Source organism: Aquila chrysaetos, chromosome 1 (genome assembly GCF_900496995.4).
Source record: "Aquila chrysaetos chrysaetos chromosome 1, bAquChr1.4, whole genome shotgun sequence".
In the NCBI taxonomy this organism is placed as follows: domain Eukaryota; kingdom Metazoa; phylum Chordata; class Aves; order Accipitriformes; family Accipitridae; genus Aquila; species Aquila chrysaetos.
This window is the reverse complement of record NC_044004.1, coordinates 78,259,418-78,279,447: the sequence shown is the minus strand read 5'-3', so window position 1 is coordinate 78,279,447 and position 20,030 is coordinate 78,259,418. Positions and strand designations below refer to the sequence as shown.

The window sequence follows — 20,030 nt, the reverse complement described above, 5'->3', positions numbered from 1 at the left end:
GTTCCACCACATCTGGACACATTTCACTTGGCCCTAAGCATGCACCAGTTAGGCAGCTGTTTCGAGGAACCAAAGAGCTTCACTGGCAAGAAGGAAGATTTCAGAAACTGTGCAACCACCTTCAGAATCATTCATTCATCAGTATAAAACAAGGATGGTCTCAAGTTATGAGTTTTATTTCCTAACTACACTGCTACCATCAGCCATTTGCCAGCTTAAGTCTAGTTCATTGCTTCCTAGTTCAGCAAACTCTCAATAACTTCAGCAATAGCCATAAATGAACATAACTCACTACAATTAACAATTAACCAATATGTGACAAGACCTTAAGTCAGCCCCTTGTTGAATAATATGAAAGCAGGACACCTCCATTTCAGCTTTGCAGCAGAACTCTCACATTAGTGAGGCCACGGCTCCTGAAGGAGTATACCACCTTTCAAGACCTTTACCTAATGATAAGTATCAGAAGCTTTCAGATACAGCAATGTTAGGTACACTCTGAACAACTAATTGCTTCGTTACATACCAGGTAATGCCATAAGACACAAAAACCTGTCCTACGTTGTAACATATTTCTGTTTACCTTAAATATTTTCATGTAAAATGTATGACCTTCATATGTGCAATAAAAAATGTTTTTAAAAAATTACCACTAAACAAGCAATGGCCACTTGTCTCTTGTGTTTTGCATGCCTCAAATTTACTATGATCTTATAGTGCATCACATTGTTACCTGGACAAGGTTACTCCTACGTACAAGGCTAGAAATTTGAGCAGCACAGCAACTGCAAAGGACTGGAGTAAGCATGATGATTCCTCTGCTTCTACCATGGACTGTTTCAATTACAGATTTCTACTGTTAGCCTACCTAGCCCCTTTCATGTTCAAACTTCCAGAATTGTAGCAGAAGGACAGAGATGTGAGGCAAACAGTTGACCTGAGAATTCCTTGTGTTCTCCTGTTCATTACCTCATCAATAGCAATTCAAAAGATTTATAATCTTGTTTCTAAGTCTCTTTTTTAACACTGCAAACTGCATAAGCAATTTTAAAAGAACAACAGAGAAGCTGGAGACACAGAGGTTTTGTTCTGGGTCTTCCCAGATCCATAAAGCAATTTTCTAACATTTGTACTGAAGAACAGGCTGTTATTCTCCTTGAACTATTAAATGCAATAAAAGATGGCCTCAACAATTTACAAGCAGTTTACCCCTGCTAAACTGCAGTACAACATTAATGATCTTGATTCCATTCTAGCCCTGAAAAGGAAATGCAGTCCAGTGATTATAGACAGATCAGATGAGTACATCACGGAAACAGCGACGCACATGCACATTTAAAAGCAACAACACTGGAGTCAGCTGCACGGGAGATGTGGATCGTGCCTCTTGTTCTGCCAAAAGTAACCTCTGAGGTCCCAGTTTTAAAATTAAAGAATGATAATTGCCTTACAAAAGTAAGTGCTCAGACATGCACATACATACGAGCAGCATTTTAGCTCATGACTCCTGAGATCTCTTAAACTAAGCATTCTCAAATGTTTGCTTTGTTACCATCACAGGAAAAGACTGTGCCGTTCCATGTGAGGTAGCAGCTCCTGGCTCTATGTAGGGCCACAGGCAGTGTTAGAGGGGCAATCCCCCCAGCCTCACTGCCTCTCCCAAATGAAGGCTTTGCCATCCCTCCAAGCCCTGCTACAGCCATGGGCCAGAAGAGGCTGCTGGTAAATTTGTTTCTTCACCAGTAAAAATAGTGTCACGTTAATGTATGTTTGCACAGAAGCTTGCGCATGTTCCACACAATTTGGGAATCCCTGTACTAAATCTAAAATCTATTAAATGAGAGCTTCCTTCTCCCTTCTGTGAACTACTGCCTGGGCTTTCCAGAAGAGGGAGGCTAATTCAGCTGAACAGCAGAACATAAATCAGGCCAGCTGCAAGCTCTGACTCAGGTCTATACTCTCCCACTGGTCTGAAATGACACAATCCATCATCCCAAATGCCCTCATGTCAGGTCACAGAAGTTCTGGCTCCAAACTGGAAAGAATTAGTCAAAAAAATGGAGCAAAGCACAATGAGATATCAGGAGGAGGTGTACGCACACTTAGTTTGTTCCTTCTGCTCCCACCCCACAAACTATGCAGAGCTTTTTCCTACCAGTACTCTTCACTAACTCCTCACAGAAAACATCAACCATCTGAATTCCTGTGGGAAAAAAAACAGGACTATATTTTGATGACTGGAGTGCATCTATGCACACACAGAAAAAGGCAAACATCTCACCAGGAAAGAACCAAGTTAACAGGGCTGCAGCAACAAAGAATTTTAAAGCTTCTTTTACACTCAGTCCTTTATCTGTGTTCTGTCGTTCCACTCCGGAAACTAAGCTACAATTTTCAGAGAAACTCAGGAAATCAGGCATCCAATGCCTGCTACATTTAATTTACAGGTTTTGTCCACATTTTTCCCACTGGGACATATAGTACCCTGTGAAACAAGTATTACATCCAGTCTGCAGCCTTAGTGAGAATCTGAGGTTAATTACTTTTTCCAGCAATATTTGGCACAGGAGGGAGCCAGCTGTACGTTGACAGGTACCTTGCACAGGTTACAGCTTTCAGAGCAAAGACATTTCAAATACCAACTAAGTGCATCTTCTTGTGCAAACTACTTCACATCTTCCTGCCTCCTTCCCCCTTGCACTGTTTGTCAGTACTGAATATTTAGACCACAAATTCTTGCAGTCAAGGATTCTCATACTCACTTTGTGCACTCTAAAGCCTTATGTGCGTCAATCCAAGCGCATTATGAGCAAACTGATACTCATATTTATTTCATTAACATACGCTATGATTTTGGGCATTAGCAGCAAACACGAAATGTTACTCTAGAAGAAGAATCCCACTGCTATGCCGAGGATGACCATGGGCACATAACAGGGGAAATGGTAGTTGTGGGTCTTTTTCTTCGATGCCCTGTCAGTTCAATACACTCCTATTACATTGATTAATGTCAGCCCTTTTGTCAGTCCACTGGACAGTGGCTCGCAATCGCTGCTGTCATAGAATCCCAGGACAGGATCACAAGAATTAGATACCAGGAAGCAATTCCAACAGTCAGAGCTCACTCCAGGCTCAAATGCCTACAGCTGTGCAAACTGAACTCCCATTATTAATCCCTGGTGGCATAATACCCATTTCTTAAAGAAAGAAATATGCCAACAGTTCTAGGAGGACACTAACCTAAAAGGGATCCAGAAGTTTAGGATGCATAGCTTACAATTCATCTGAGCTAGCTTCAACTGTCTAAAAATAAAGCATCCGAGTCTAAACTAATCCTCTAGGCTCTTTTTATGGTGAATGGAGAAACACAAGGCATCTCAAGAAAGAAGATAAATGATTACGCTGCCTTGCCCACTGCTATTTCCTCTCTCATCCCATCAACTACAGAGGGAGCCTAGACAAACAACTTAAGCGCAACTAACTTTCAGACAGCTAAACACATATGAAAGACTCCCTCACTTGAAGTCTGGGTTGCTTGGTACAGGGTACTTGTGAAGAATTTCTGCACTGGGATGGTAAAAAACACTTTTATTTGTAGTTATCCCATTCTAAGCTCTACTCTAATAATTTCTGTACTTTACAGTTGTCTCTAGGATGATTTTAATTAAGGCTTCTTCTATAAATGCTGAATATGTTATAACTCAAACTAAAGTGTTTGTCATCTGCTAATTAAAATATTTAATTAAGAACTAAATATTGTCCTGAACATACAAAATATTCAGGTAATCCTCAGAAGTCAGTCTATCTAAACTACACTTATAAAAATAAGTGAATAATTCACAGACAACCTATATTTTGTAAGTCAGAGAAAAGAAAGTTAACAGCCCTATTACTAAAATTGAATTTCTCTTGCAGTAAGATTAGCCATCGTCAGTATTTATACATACATATGTATATATATGATCGGATCTTGAAAACCAACAAACTGAAATTTCCGAAGACAACATCAAACAGGGTAAGACGCATCTCAAGAACGGAGGCTTTTCCGCACAGGTGTCCTAGATTTCTGTGGGGAGCCTGGTTTTATCACAGCCTAGATTTTAAAAAAACATAAAAGGGCTGCATTAGCACTCCTAGTACAAAAGGGTGCAATGGATTCTCCAAACCTTAGCTGAGCCAATAATTAGGTGGAAAAAAAAACAAGAAAAGAAGAAAGAAAGAGATGAAATCTCTTACGCCCCGGCACACCTGCATGCCTTCTGCTACGTGCTGCCCCCGCCTCACTCTGAAGGAGCAAAGCCGAGGGGCTGGGGAGGAAAGAGCCGGCGAGGGGGGGGGGTGCCGAGGGCAGGTACCGACCGGACTATCCCCTCAAGACACTTTCTCCGAAGTCTCCGCACCTCAACCGCTGCAAACTCGGCCCCGTCTCCCGCTCGCTGCCACCGGTCACACCCGTTTGCTGCCAGGCCGGGCGGGCTGCGCTCCCGCCGCGGGGCCCGGGTCGGCGGGAAGGAACGGGGCGACGGGCAGCCCGGCGGCTCTCCCCGGGACCGAACGCCACAACTTGCCGGGGACAGGCTGCTCCGGGGAAGTTGCCGGCCAGCACCCTCTTCACACACCGCCCCCCCCCCCCCAGCCCCCGGGCCCGACTTACATGGTGCTGGCAAAAGGGGGGGGGCGGGTAGTAGCCGTAGGGCTCCCGGAGGGTTTTAACGGCTCTTTGAGGTGGCGGAGGGGGCTCCGGTCCCCCATTGACGCCTCTCCAGCCGCGGCGCCGGCGCTGCTGCTCTTCTTCCTCTGCCCCCTCCTCCTCCTCCTCCTCCTGCTGCGGGGGGAAGGTCACTCTCCCCTGCTCCTTGCTCTTCCTGCTCTTGCTCGACATGGTCAGGGTCCCCTCAGGCAGCGGTGACGGCGGAGGCGGCTGCTCCCGCTCCCGGCCGGCCGCGTGTGACGGGGAAGGCGGCAGGAGGAGGCGGAGGAGGAGGAAAGCCCTGCCCGGCGGGGGACAGAGCACCTGGAGAGGACAAATCCCTCACCATAAAACCACCGCCGCCCCTCCGCCCTCTCCTCCTGCCACCCGTCAGGAAGGCGGCGCGATGCGCAGCCCGGCAGCCGAGAAGTGCCGGGGAGGCGAGCAAGAGACAGGGCTCCCGGCGGCGGCAGCAGCGGCGGCTCTGCCCCTCTCCTCTCCCTGTCATCATCCCTCGCTAGGACAGCATCGTTACTGAGGCGGAGGGGGAGAGCCGCGGCGGAGAGGAGCAGCCGCCTACCGCAGCGGGCGCTACCGGAGAGGAGGGGACGCCTCTCCCCTCACACACACCCCTACCCCGCCCGCCCCCTTCCACCTCCGCCCGCCCAAAGGCCGTCTCCCGCCCGGAGGGAGATGAGGGGGAGGCGCGACGGCCGTTACAAGTCTCCCTCAGCCAACCCCGGGCCGCCGCCGCCGCCGCTGAGGTAAATCCTTCTCCCGACACGCCGGGTCTTCAGGTGCTGGTATCGCCGCTGCCGTAGGGAGTCCTCAGGAGGTTCCCGCCGGCGCACGGTGCCTGCAAAGACGGTACCGAGCCTTTCCAAGGGTGCCCGCCGTGGTACGAGCTCCGAGGGAAGCCGGGGCTGGTTTGCTCAAGTAGTAACGGCGTGAGGCGGTGGGCTGCCCGCCAGCAAGGTAGTTTTCGCTAAAACGGCCCAAACGCAAAAGCGGTGCACATCCCGCGTGAAGCTCGGTCGTTGTTTTGAGAAATGCTCAGCCCTACACTGGAAACGGTTGAAGTTAAAATTTTCAGGTAAAAAGAGGCTCTTTTGACTGGTTTACCAATGATAAAAGCGAGTCAGGATTTCCAAAGTGTTCCAGGCGTCTCTGCCTTAGACTTGACTGGTTTAATTCTGCATGGTGTCAAACTAAAAAACAGTGGGAGGATGTTAAGACGCCCATTGCATGTAATCAGAGCTAATTATACTCTAGATACCAGTCACAAAGATTCTTGCTGTACAGAGACGTATTACCGCTCTTCTTATTACAAGACTTTCAGTGCATTATGCCATAGGGAGAATTATTCTATGACAAAACTGCAATGCCCTTAAAATTGGGGCAGAGCGTGTGTGGTTTTATACACAGAGTATGCAGAACAGTAGGTACACAGAGACTACATGTGTTGATTTATATATACAATAAAGCTATTCCTTTGTCTACATACTGCTGAGATGCCATTTTTCTCTTGCTTTAAACTTTTCCAAAGCATTATGTGGCTATTAGTATAAATTTGCATGAATCTGTATTCAAAAACACAGGTCCTCCTGAAATTGAAATTCATATAAGTTTTCCAATTACTTCAGAGAAAGTGGACTTTAAATCCACGTATGACTGCTTAGATAGAATTCTCACTGCCGAGCATCATTAAGTAGTCTCTTAGTATAAAACACTCATTACCTCCCACTGTACGCTGTTTTCAGTATCAGCCATAGTTTTGCCTTTGTTTTTTTCCATATGTACAAAATTTGTGATCATGAAGCACAGGAAAAGCCAACCAAGTGTTTCACAGAGATAATTTACTCAGCTACAGCTTTGAAGAAAGAATTGGGTTTTGTTTCGTCAGTTTAATTAGTTTGCATCTTGAACTGTTTAGGGAAGTGGTTTTTTATGTCTTTCGTCACATGCAAAAACCTATTGAGCTTCAGTGGAATTACGTACATGGCAGAGCAAATTTTGCTCTCTAAGAAACTAATATATTGTGTAGCTACTGTAACTTTGAAGTACTTGGGGTTGTTCATTTAGGACAGTCTAGGTGTCTAGCCTAATTATACATACTGTATCAGTGTTACATATTTTAGAGCATAGCCATGCAATGATCTGTTTGCACCAAACCTTGTATTCTTGCAGGGGCCCTTTCACTTAAAAAATGATACTGCCCATCTTGTATTCCTTTTTAAAAAAAAAAAAAAATCCTCTGTTATTACAGTGGGCTACAGGAATGGACTTTCAATTGCCTCTAGAATTTCCCTTGAGAACAAAACATAAAAGTACAGCTGAAAGTAGATGAGAAATGCTCTTGCTTCCCAAATGTATGCTCAGAGCAAGGCTTCCACATATCAAGATTTATTTTCTTTTCAGAAATAGATAAAAGAAGGGTTTAATATTGGTTCTTAGTTTTTAGAAAGTCACATTCTTGCTTTTTATGTTGCACTTCACAACGCTAATTTGAATTACGTGTTCTATGGGCTGTGTTTTTCATGATTTGAGTATTGTCTAAATAGAGATTATTTTGCTGTTTCCCAATGAAATGTAATGACCACTCTCTATTCAGTTACCAAAGTCACTGATAATACTTGACTTGGAAGTCATCCTTGCAGAAGCCTTCATGATACATCCCTCCATTTCGAGGGCCAAAATGATGATAACTCTCCAATTACAATACTATTATGTTACAGTATATATTTCATGCCATAGAACGTTCAGCTAAACTGTTTATGTAGTTTGCTTCTGAGAATGCCATGTGAGACGGTGGCAAAAAAACCCTTATTAAAGTCATGGTATATCACTATAAGCACCGTGTAGAAGGCCACTCTCTCTACTACACAATACCCCTACAACATGGACTTCTGACAAATCTGATTCCCCTCACTGCCTATGTTAGAGAGGAAATGCCAGTCAAATTTTTCAGGGAAGTGAGCATTCCTTCTTGATACTGAAGGAAAAGGATAATGAAAATCGACCAAATCCTTTTCTCTTTCTCACCATACCATTACAAAGCCACCAAGCCAAGATACATGGTTCCTAATGTGCATTTAGATTAAGTGCTTTTCTTCAACCTACCCTTCCCGGTTTATTTGCTTTCTGGACAATTTTGGGCAACACTTGCTTGCATTTGAACTCTACAGCACAATGATAGTGGAGAAATTTTCCCCTTTGTTTATCTGAAGGAGATCCTACCTGAAAATCAGCCAGGTTGGCAACAAAAGAATCCATTACAAATCTCAAATGTACTTTGTATGCTTACAGTCTTAGAAATATTTTGTATTTCCAACTGAAACGTGTAGGGAAACAATCTCAGTCACAATAAAATTATGTATAGAAAATTTACCACAGTTTGAAGTAACAGGCTGCTACCAGAACACAGTATCGGAACAGGGATATGAGGATCCTTGTCTGATTAAACTTCAGCCATCACTGCCTTACCTGACAGTAAGAATTTTAAAATCATTGCTGTGTCTTGGAGGTATGGTTGAGGCTCTGAAATGCCTTATTCGGACAAAAAAAATGCATGCAGCTACATTTCCGAAACACCAGAACAAGCGAGAAACCTAATAATAGTGAAATTGCACCTACAAAATCCTGGGCATGGCCAAATGTTCTCGAAAAGGGATTTCTGTTCATGAATCATTTACACATTTTTGAAAACATTAATAATGTCAATAATGCAAATGTTCCAAAATAATTATTCTTCTCAAAAAATTGTTAATGTTATCAAAGTATCACATAGATCTTAACAGAGCCAAACTGCACAAAGTGAGGAAGGAAGGATGAGTATATTTGAAATACCAGGCAGACCAATACAGGGAACCTTGTGCCGTCTGTTGTTTCAGCTGCATAAAGACTTTACAGTCAAAGGCTGCCGATCTAGTACATTTTGTGAACACTGACTTGAATTTACAAGGTTTTGAAGTCATGTCATTTTAATTTAGAAAACCGCTTCCTGGAAGTTGCTTGGACAGGAGTAAAATAATGAAAGGTATACTACTATAAGGACAGAGACTGAACAGAAAGCCTGAAAGATTTACAGCAAATAGCGAAACATAGCAGATATGGTATTATATTACTGAACATGCTAGATTATTCTTTATACTCCTTTTTCTTTTTTTAGGACATGGATTTAATGCCATAACTATTTCATGTTCCAGTTGGAATTGCAGCCAGAATACAATCCCTCATTCTTTTCACCAGACTGGCTTGATCAAGATAGGGTGGAATTAGACTGGAACAGTTTTTTTTTTTTATATGGATCAACTACTCTCTGGTGGAATTTTTCTGTCCTCCTCAAAATTATGAGAAATACACAATTAAGATTTTTAAATTTCTATTGGCAGTATTCTTCAGCTGGAAAGAAGAGGTAAAAAAATAGGTTTTCTAAATTGAAATAAGGTGTCTAAAGAGCCCACAGCAGTAAATTTCCTTGAAATATTGTCATAACCATGAGTTCTGTATTTCTCTTTCCCATTTTTTTCAGCTTCTTTAAGTTAGGCAAATGAATGGAGTAAAGATCTGAAATATGAAAACAGCGCAGCTGGCATTCAGCGTACAAAAGTATCAGGAAATATATTCAGATTCTTAGACTGAGCTAGCACAGCAGTAATACTTTCCAGATCTATGAGGCACCTAACAGAGTGGATATGCAAATCAGTAGGAGTGTGACAAGTGGTGGGGAAAAAGGTCATTTAATGAATATGCTCTGGGGTTTTCTCTTATCAGAATTTCTCGGAGAGGTACATTTCAACAGTGTTCATTTGAAAATAAATCTAACCTGCTTGTTGAAAATTGGATTGTTGACCCTAAGACCTTCTTGTTGAAACTAAGTGATTCAGATTTAAGAATCGGCAAGATCCAAGAAACTTCTAGTAACAATTTCTCTTGCAGAACAACCTTGTATGTCATATGATTATGCCAAATTATTATTTTCCTGCTTTATAAAAAAGTAAGGGTATCTTCTCTCAAGAGACAAAACTGGTTTTTATTTGCTTGAAGTGACGGGTGAAGAGAGGCAAAAAGACACTCATGGTAATGCCAGAAATAGAATCCAGGTCGTGCAGTACACTGAACCCTTCTCTAACGTGTGTGTGTACTACTTTCATGAAAATTGGGAAGTTGGTGGGAATAAGTAACAGTGTAATGAAAGCAAAATTGGCCGCCTTTGCCTCATACTGGGAATTTGCCTACTTGCCAAGAACCCAGTGTTTTCAAGGACATTTAGCTCATACATCAAGGACTTCTATGAAAGTCTAAACAGGTTAATCAGCATGAAGAAGAAAGAAGGAGTGATGTGATGTCACTGATCTGTAAGCAGATCTCAGCCTCAGAACTAATATTATGGTTTAAGGCTTTTAAATGAGATGAGATGAAAAGATAAATTCCTGAGACTTGAGCCTGTAATTTCATGCACACTGTGCAGCCATTCAGGCCCATGCAGAGGGATGGGTATAAAATACTGTGAAATCACCTACTGGAAACCAGGCCCTCAGAGCTGGGTCTTGCAGTTCTATTACGTGGTCTACTTTATGATATTAAAAGGCTACTGAAGTCTCCTGCCAATAAAACCATTAGATAGATACTAGCTACATTTTCAAAGGTCTGCAAAATGTCTGTCTAGACAAAAATGGACAAATACTCTTCTTTTTTTTTTTTTTTTTTTCATTAAGTGGCAACTGTGTGTACGTTTACATATTTGCACCTGTTATTTCCTTTTTTCTAAGGCAAGCCAGATATGTCTTTAAACAAATCCAATGTCTTTGCACACTTCTGAACAAATCCACAGGATTCGAAGCCTATGCCAATTAAGTTTCATTTCTCTCTTTTCACTCATACTAGTAGAAATTAGAAGTTGACAGAAGTGCTACTATGAAAGGGACTACAGAATCAATTGCCTTATCTGTACATTGCCCTGGGGACTGTATGTAGCTTATAAACTTTAAAAAGTGTACTTTCATAAGATTTGCTTTACTTATCATTTTTATATAAGGCTGCATTTTCTTCCTTAAATTAGTTTCCCTGTCACTGTGTCAGTCAATACTCCTTGAAAATATAAACATGAATCTTAGCTATTGCTGAGTGCTGGCAAATAGGCAACCACGTGGTAAGTAAATTTATTGTCACAGGACAACATCTTTAACAACTAAGTTTTCTTTTTGACAGTGCTTCACATATGGGTGGATGAATGCAATGCACCCTACTGTCCCCTTGCTGGTTGACAGAAAAATTTATCACATGAATGTATTCAGTGTTTCAACTAATAAGATTGAGAGGTGCAATGGATGTATGGAGTGCAGAGTAGCTCTTATTTTAGCAAATTAGCAATGATTTCGGTCCTGTGCAAGTAATTAAGTCTGAATATATTTGGACACAGTTCAATCTTTCTGTAATTGGGGGAGCAGGATTTGAGTCACTGTGGGGATCAGAATGGGGAAGCAGGACATAATAAAAATAATAGCAAGAGACAAACAGTTCATGTGATGAATTAAAACAGTTCACAATGATTTTTAAACTCAGAAACAAGTGGATTTTTCACATTGCTTTGTGAATTGATGTTGTAATATATTTTAATTTGTGGACACATTCTCCCTTGTGACACCTTGGCAGAAAGAAATTTAAACAGCAGCTTACCATTATGAAAGACAAATCTGAGTGACAAGCATGGCTCCCTGAGGAGGAGAAAATCCTTCATCCTGGTTTGCACCATTCAAAGCTCCGTTGTCCAGGATGTCTGGTGATTTTGACTGAAAGATTACCTGATTCTGTCATAGTTCAGAGCCTAATTTTCTTAAATCGCATCAGAACCCTTGGGTAAATACCATCTGGTACTAACTACTTGCCATACCTCAAAGCATTAAATTCCTCTTGTTGGAAGAGGAGCAAATACCACAGCACACTGTCTTGATTGAGAATGTAATCTTTCCTTTCATGGGCTGCTGTGGAATAGGTGATAACACTCGACCACAGGTGCTAACTATTTGAGTGACAGCAACTCAGTGGGTCATCCAAACCTGCTTCTTTGCTATGTTGGAGGAATGGGCAATTACAAGGGGAGGAGATTAAAAGAAGATCCTGCTAAGTAGTGTAACTATGCTGTGAGTGGGAGTACATCCTCCTGCAGAGCTCCCAAGTCATTTGTGGCCAAGTGAAAAAATGGTTCAGTATCTGGTATGGCAAAAATCGTGTTTCCAGCTCCACCAAATAATTCTTACCCTTGAAATTTTTTGCTGTTCAGTGCACAGTGAAGCACTGGGCACTCTGGATATCATCATTCCCAAGTGACCAGGAGATAATATTGGCAACTGGTGGATTAGTCTTAAGTCTCTTGGTAATAAACTTCTTATGAAGAGGCCACATCTTATCTCTGAAATAAGATGCGCTCAGAGACATTCATTAGGAATTAATCAGAATCGATACGAGGCACAGTGAAGCTATATACTTGTCTGATTAAAGCAGCCACAAGATGCCAACAGCCTGCTTTTGCATAGCACACAGTGCATTTAACTCCTGCCAAATTCAGGTGTCCTGCAAGGCTGGGGATCCCATATACGTCTTCTGTGTTACGAAATGAAAAAAAATTCCTATATAAACTTTTGTTGCAGTTTTCCTGCCTTGTATGTAAGAAAAGCCACGGTTCAGAAAAGGGAGCAAGGAAATGCCAAAGTTTCTAGCAGTTGAGAGGTGCTCAATAACAGAAGGAAAGAAAGAAACAAACAGGATGTTTCTGTGAGAAGAAACTACACTTACTGGTAACAGTCTTCAAAGTGACTGACAGGGAAAATGGAAAATTGTGGAAAAAGGGAGACATGACAGTACTTAAATTATTACCTGAAGCCAATTTAAAGTATAGTGAAGGTGCAATATCTTTTGCCATGAAAATTAGAATAACTCGACTGTTGTTGGTAACAGGTAGATGTCCCATTCAATTAATATGTGTTTTGGGGAGGAAGATGGTTATAGAGGTGAAAGTAAGGGTTAAAGAACCTCAGCACTCCTGTCTTTCAGCAATCCCTGTGGTACCCCAGCATGTGTGACGAGGTGCTGACACAGAGGGATGGAGGTCAGATTTCTGACTTCACTTTCCGACTTCAGGAAAGCAAAAACCTTTAAGGGTATTGTCACTTTTTTGGTGAATTCAGGTCAATGCAAACCTTGCAGTCACTTTCAGTGGAGTTTGAATTTCATATTTGGCTTTTAATAAAAACTGTAACCCACGTTCATGAAAAGCTGGAAGAAATTTTCCCAGGGTTTCAGAACACAGCCAAATCCAGCTGGGCTGGCACCTCAGACAAATTAAGGAGAAAAAGTAAATCTCAGGAGACCCTCATAGGTTGCATTAATTTTTAAAACACCCATGTCCTGGTTTTTAGGAGTAAACAGCAACTACAGTTCCCACTAAAACTCAGAAAATGAGACCAAATATGCTTATTCAGCAGAAGAGCAGTAGAAGGCAAACTCTTCTGCAGTAACAGGACAGACAGACATAAGGAAAGGTCTTTCATGCAGAAAACATTTCAATGCCCATAATAGAGGTATTTCCATCTCCCTCAATATTTTTCATTACATTACTACAGCTGCTGTGTGGAAATTGTCTGCAATAATGAAGTCTTTGTCTAGGAATACCACCCCCTGGCTTCTAGATTCAACTAACAGGGATTTGATACCAATAGAGACCTCAAATAAAATTTCATTTTAATAGCGAGAGGTAAACACTGAAAAATTGGAATACTGAGCATCAAAATTAGTCTATAAAGGAAAATTGATACATATGGTTTCCTTATCAGATGAAACAGCTGTTGACAGAAATATGTGCCTGGCAGGTCAGAGATTTTGGAAAATTAGGAATCTGCACATTGTGGACTTTGATGTGGGCATGGAATTCATTTGAAGAGACCCAAAGATTGTTCAAGGGCTTGTTAAAAACACACGCGTAAATATACATCCTGGGTGTAAAAACAGTATGTTAAAAGACATACAGGAGTATTTAAAAAAATTGCAAAAATAAAAATGTGGCCAAAATTGGATTCCGAAATTAATAAAATCTCTTCTACTTACATAATCATCAAAAAATAACTAACCTGCAGTATTAGATTAAAAAATTTCAAGAGCCTTACACACTCAAACTTTCTGTTTTTGAAATTATATCATAAGCCATCAAAGGGGGACCCTTTAACTTCTTAACAGTCGAGGCACTTTCACTTTAAAACAGGCTATTGGCTTTGTCCATTTTTGAACAGTTCATTGTCGGATTCAGATAGTTCTTAACATAATTCTGTATAATTTCAGGAAACCTTTTGGCAAGAGTGAATCTGTTAGGTTACCCATTCTGTCTGACAGTCAGAAACGGAAAGGATTGATTGCACGTGAGTATAGGACTATCTGATAGAAATGGTCTCTCAGTCATACATGAGTGACAGAAATACATCTTGACTACTCTGTTCTTTCTTCTTGACACTTTGTAATGAAGATCCTTGTATCAGATAAAAGACACCCCAGATTACATACGTTTGCATTATAAAAAGGGGAGGGTGAAAATTATTGTGAACACAAGCAAAGTTCTAAAAAGGCCAACAATGATACACAGACTTGTCCAAAACCAATGAGATACATAGGAGAAAATGAAAAAGATTTTGGGGAGGAGGCAACAGTTTGTTCTGGTCATCTTCGGAGATGATGTCACCACAGAAATGAGGTAGATATTGAGATGGAGTGGAAGGAAGAAAGCACGAGTGTATCAGCATTTTTGTCCTTTTCTCCCCATGACAGCCCCACAGTTAATACAACACAGCTCATTAGATCATGAAAAGACTGCTAGACACTTTCCTTAACAGTGTCTCCCTGTAGCCCTATTAGATTCCCCATTGTCTGGTTATGCTGAGCCAATTAAATAATCAGCATCCAGTTTTGTGGAAACCACAGATAAAATCCAGATAAAAGGCACTAGGATATCGTTTTGCAGAAACTGAAAGATCCATATGACAAACTGAGATGTTAAACCTGACTCTTCATCCCACGAAGAAAAATAAGTGGGAAATTTTGTGTACCATGGAATATAAAGCTTGCTGTTCCCATGTAAGTTCCCTACTTGCCATTCCTTTACTTTGCCCATCTTTCCTCTTGTTCCCTACGCTGCCATCCCGACTCAATGGAGCAACAACTATTAGTAGTTCTCACTGAGGTATTTGGAGCCAGTTCAGCAGCAAAGCCCCGGCAGAGAATACCTGTCTGAAAGTGGGGGAGGAGATGTCAGGAGAAATGTTACCTGGGCATTTTGGATCAATCCTTGCTGCATCTGACATACCATTTTACTGGACTTCAGTCAAAGTTTTGATTGTTCTCTTCTGCCCTCTCAGCCACTCTCTGTTCTGTATAAACTTTTTCTTCCATTTGTCTCCTCTACCTTTTCTCCTCCTTGTATTATATTCCTATATTTGTTTTCTCCCGTGGTCCCTTAGAGCTATCAGATCCCTCAGATAGATACTCTCTGCCATGCAGTGCTGAAGAAGAGAAGCTCTACCCAAACTAGCCTAGATAAGAAAAGAAAAATCTGTATTTTATAGTATCCATTTATCGTCTCTTTTCACATACTTATCTTGAAAGTTTTTTCCTTCTGCTTCTTATACAGATACACAGTCACTATCTCATTGAGTCCCCTTTTCCCTGTTGCAGGGCCTTGGAGTACAACAGTACAGAACATACAATATAATCCTAGACTATAAATACATATATAAAACATACCAGTCACTATAGTGCTGCTTCTGACCTTACTTTCCAGTCCTCTTCTGTCACTTTGCCTTCTGATACCCATGCATTGTCCAGAATATAAAATACTCTTAATGTAGGAGGGTGGACCTAACCAACATGTCTGAGATGGTTTGACAAACCCTGATTCCTAAATTATAACCAAGATGCAAGACAGCGAAAGGAAAAGAAAGGTGAAAACATTGCAAAATACATCGCAGGCCCTCAAATGGTGAATGAAATCCTGAAAGAGAACAGCAGAAAACAAGAAAACAAAAATGTTATGCCCAGGAAGTGATAAATAAATAAATAAGCAACTTATACAAAAAGAAATAATGAAAATATCTTCCTGTGGTTTCTAGTATCTGACAACACACCAGGTCCCTTAGCCAACAATTCATTAGCATTTGTTAGGCATGGGTCAAAACTTCGAAGTATTGAGATCTGAATTGGAAACTTTTCTCACCTCAGAAATTAAAACTTACTCCCTTGCAGCAATATAATATAAATCAAATGAAGGAAATTGGGTGGAGCACTATTGCAATGCTTTAATCGGTGCATGCTGTTTTGTCACACCAAGTAGCTGTTTAATAGAAATACCCTCTGATGTCTATTTACAATTATAACTGATTTTTTAATACTGATGCAAAATTGTGGGGATCTGTGAATACTGTCAATTTGCTTAGCTGCTGGATTGAAGTAGAGTAGAAATAGGAGATGTAATGACAACAAATGTCAGGAGCATTGTACACAAACCCGACTGACAGTTCAAGAGAAACAGACCCAATCAGAGCATAAACATAGCCTTAAATATTATTAAAACGGTACATTGGGTCATTCATGCCACTTGATTACTTAACATTTGTAACCATATGGGACAAGGACTTGACATGAAGAATGGAGTGGCTTTTGCACAATGGACTATTCAAATTGAAAAATTGGCCAAGTGCATGATGGGCAATTTGCCTTCCTTTGAAGCATCTTGCATTTGCCAAGCAGAGTGAAGAATATTGGACTTGATGGATCATTGGCTTAATGGAGCATGGCAGATCCTATGTTCCTATTAAAACTGACTGGTGGAGGGCATCGTTCCAGACACAAATTTGATATTAAAAGTAAATGTATATATTCTTCTGAGTTTCCCTATATTAAAAAATTACAAGTTGCCCGATTTCTGTTAAAACTTATTAATTTTATGTAGCTTGATTTTTTTAGTGCTGCACTCTGATTTACAGATGACCTCAGAATAACAATAATTTCTTATGAGACTGAGTGAGAAGAAAAAGAGCTATTCTGAAATCTAAAAGGGAATAGTGGTGTTGCTGAATTATTTTGTATGTCAAATTTCTATCTTGCTTTTCTAGAACAAGATCATGTGAGAGGAGGCTGTTTTTCTAAATTGCCATGTAAACAAGCAAGTAAGGTGTTAAGATTTGTGTAGCTGAGAAATGCAGGGGTCTTGTGACACAAAAAGTACTTCTAGCTAAAATGAAGGATACAGTCTCGGGAAACCAGAGATACAATTCAATGATCACTGTCTTTATTATCTTTCAGCAAGTACAATGCCACAAACCTACTTTGCTCACAGCCATAAAACCTCTTATCAGAATTAACCCAAAATTAAGAAATAAAGAAACATTTAAACCTTTTTACAGGCAAAGACAGGGCTGGAATGGATAAATATCTCAGAATTACATCATCCTCCACTGTAATCTTTGTGGCAGGTCCACACCCTCAGAAAAAGGGCAAGGAAGGGCATCTTGTATTGTTGCCTGGCTGCCAGTTAGTGCTACAAAATCCTCTCCCCTAAATTTACAGGGACCTGTCTTGAAAGTATTTAGGTGTTTTACGTGCTCCCCTCTCCTCCATTGTTAGAAAGCTATTTTAGGACCTTACCTCTCAGTCCAAATAACTCCTTTTCCATGGCCGGTCCCCTGCTGAACACCATCGTTGTGGTCTGGTGACTACATGCAGTAACACAGCACCATACAGCTGATTTGTGCATGTCATTTTTTCAGGGCACAAGCTACAAAACTATTGCAGTAATAAATGCAAAAAGCCTTTAAAGTCCATCTACCTCCAAGTCATTTACATCATAATTATTAAATTACTTCAGAGCTTGGGTGAACATCCTGCAGTGAGCAGTAATAGGAGTGAAGGAGAGTATCTCACTGCCTAACTTCTGGTATCTAATTTAAGTAATGAATTGAGAGTCTGTATTCTTAGCTTCTTTACATATCAGTGGAGAAAAGGAGCGGGTCTTCCAAACCGTCATTCTAAATGCCTGCGTTAGGGAATGTAACAAGAGCTTTCCAATTTAGCCACCTGTATTTGGTCCCTAAAGTCAGGTGGTGCATTGTAGTCAGGAGGGGGAAGCTCTAACAGGAATTGAAAATCCTTGCTCTGACAGAGGATATAACTTTATATCAGCAACAAAATGGAGATGGGAGAATTCTAGAATTTTGTGAAACACAGAAGTGCCGAGGTCACTGTATTTTAACATGGATTTTATGTGATGTCATAGCTGGACTAATAGAGGTCATTTATAACGGCTAACACTCAACTTATGATTCTATCTTGATCGTTTTACTAACAAATAATATTTTAAAACCTTGAAATAGGAACAGAAATGAAGCCAAAACTGAAAGACTGAGGCAATTTTTTAGGTCCAGAGCTCACTTTCCAAAGACTTGGTTTGTTTTCTTAAATACATTGCCAATCATGTTTTAATTTTTAGCGAGATAAAAAGAAGAAAAAAAAGTTCAACGCAAAAATTTATGTTACTCTTGATACTTCCTTTTTCCTCTGTGCTTTCCTCTTTATCCTTCTTTAAAAAAAGTATATATATGGTTTTTTACATGTATGCCATATATATATATATATAAACTTACACAGAGGTTTTGAAAGAACAATTCTGTCTGACATCCTCTGAACTGTCAGCTTCACAACATCCTTGATGGGAAGAGGAGCAATTAAATTTGGTAACTTGTTTTTTTGTCAAAGTGAGTTCATGTTTTTTTTATTGAAGCAAAAGAGAAGAATTTACAAACATGGAGAGAAAGAGGTCAAAGGCTATCAGAAGTGAAGAAAAAACAGCTACTGCCAATGGTGCTTGAACTTCAGCCATTGGTAAGTCACACAGAACAGAAGAATAGAAGGTTTGCTTTTCCAGCTTTATCTAAGTTTTTCTGTATTATCACAGGCATATTAGAGGCATATTAAGCACTTTGAGACCCCAGCTCTACTAGAATCTATTGCTAGAAGTGGGGTTTTAGATGGCAAAAAGGTTACTGTAAGATTTGTTCTGACTCCTGTTGGATTTGGACACTTCCCTGGGAGAAGGATGCAAGGAAGACGTAGGTAGAGGGTGTGAGGAAGAAGATGAAAAAGAAGCATATGTCCTAGAGATGGTATATGAGATTACCATCCTCTGACAGAAAAGTCAGGGAAATGCTGATGGCATCTGGTTCAACATTTGCATCTGAGCAGCGTATCTGTCAGCTTCAGATAAATGCAAGCTGAACAGCATTATGGCAACTCCTGGGATGGTATGTACCAAATTATTTTTTTAATAGTGAAAGATCCAGAAAGGTGTTGGCCATTTCTACTTGAATCTGATAATAAAAGCAAGCTTCCAATGACCAGTTTGGAAATTTCATGAAAATTCTGGCTTCACGCTATTTTATAAGCTCTTCAGGGGCCTTGAATACTCTTAAGTGGCAATTATTTCCGCCAGACCACTCGCGTGCTTTTTTGTTCCAGTAATTGGCTTCTTTCTAATCTAAAATTATATAGTATATTTGCAAACAAAAAATATTTTCAAACACTTCCCCTCTTTTCTGGACATTTAAAAAACTCAGTCTAGACTACTAGTTAACCATTCTGTTGCTGTTCAGAGCTGCAGAGATAATGTAGCTGGATGGCATTTAGATGGGCAGAAGAAAATTGCCCTGATTCAGATTTCATCTGAACATCACAGCATGTGGAGCCACTCCAATGATTTTAGCTTCAAAATGCCATTTTTTATTAAGAAAGTGCTTTTGTCCTCAGTTTTTACATAAGATAAACAAGAGTTTATGGGAATAATAAAACACAGCTTTACTTAATTGTGAGACCATTGTTTATGATGGACAAGAGTTATTCTCACTTCAGGTGCTAAAGAAGTATTTTTGAGTCTTGTCTGGAGAGATCTGGAGCAGGAAATCTGTTTTAAAGCCTATTCAAAATCTGTTTCTGGACAAAACTAGTTCCTATGTACTTGCCTGTTGGAGGGCATGCATACTGAAAAGGGATCACGCCTGCGTTTGCTGATGACTGACTTCAAAGTAAAAAGCTTGCAGGGTTTAGCTTCCACCACCCGGTAATACCACACTCAGGCAAAGAGCTTCACTTGCAAGGAGTGACATGAACATGATGAGCGGGCATTGCTTATCAGGGCCCATGAGCAAAGTACAGAAAGGAGACCTGAGTATATCTGAATTTTGTGCTTCTTAAAAGTGTTTCCATTTTAGGCCTTTCAACTTTGTGCAAGTATTTGCTTGGGAATGGTCAT

At 40.5% G+C, this 20,030-nt stretch overlaps 1 protein-coding gene and 2 long non-coding RNA genes across 5 annotated transcripts in view; 2 read left to right on the top strand and 1 right to left on the bottom strand.

Moving 5' to 3' along the window:
• The window catches only part of TRPC3 (transient receptor potential cation channel subfamily C member 3), a 46,195-nt gene extending 40,872 nt beyond the window's left edge, over window positions 1-5,323 (bottom strand). Inside the window, exon 1 of one of the 3 annotated variants that reach the window (XM_030022029.2) lies at window positions 4,655-5,323. In XM_030022029.2, coding sequence (XP_029877889.1) covers window positions 4,655-4,752 — 98 coding nt within the window. In that variant the 5' untranslated portion in view covers window positions 4,753-5,323. The remainder of the gene's footprint in view (window positions 1-4,654) is intronic. The other 2 variants (XM_030022018.2, XM_041128529.1) reach the window with 2 other exon arrangements.
• Window positions 5,324-8,857: 3,534 nt separating this feature from the next.
• On the top strand, window positions 8,858-9,534 carry LOC121233778. Its single transcript, XR_005933889.1, has 2 exons — window positions 8,858-9,104; window positions 9,222-9,534. It is a non-coding gene; the product is annotated as an uncharacterized LOC121233778 (long non-coding RNA).
• A 1,491-nt stretch (window positions 9,535-11,025) lies between these two features.
• Window positions 11,026-20,030, top strand: part of LOC121233772 — a 25,621-nt gene continuing 16,616 nt past the window's right edge. The window contains exon 1 of the long non-coding RNA XR_005933881.1: window positions 11,026-14,960. This is a non-coding gene — a long non-coding RNA (uncharacterized LOC121233772). The remainder of the gene's footprint in view (window positions 14,961-20,030) is intronic.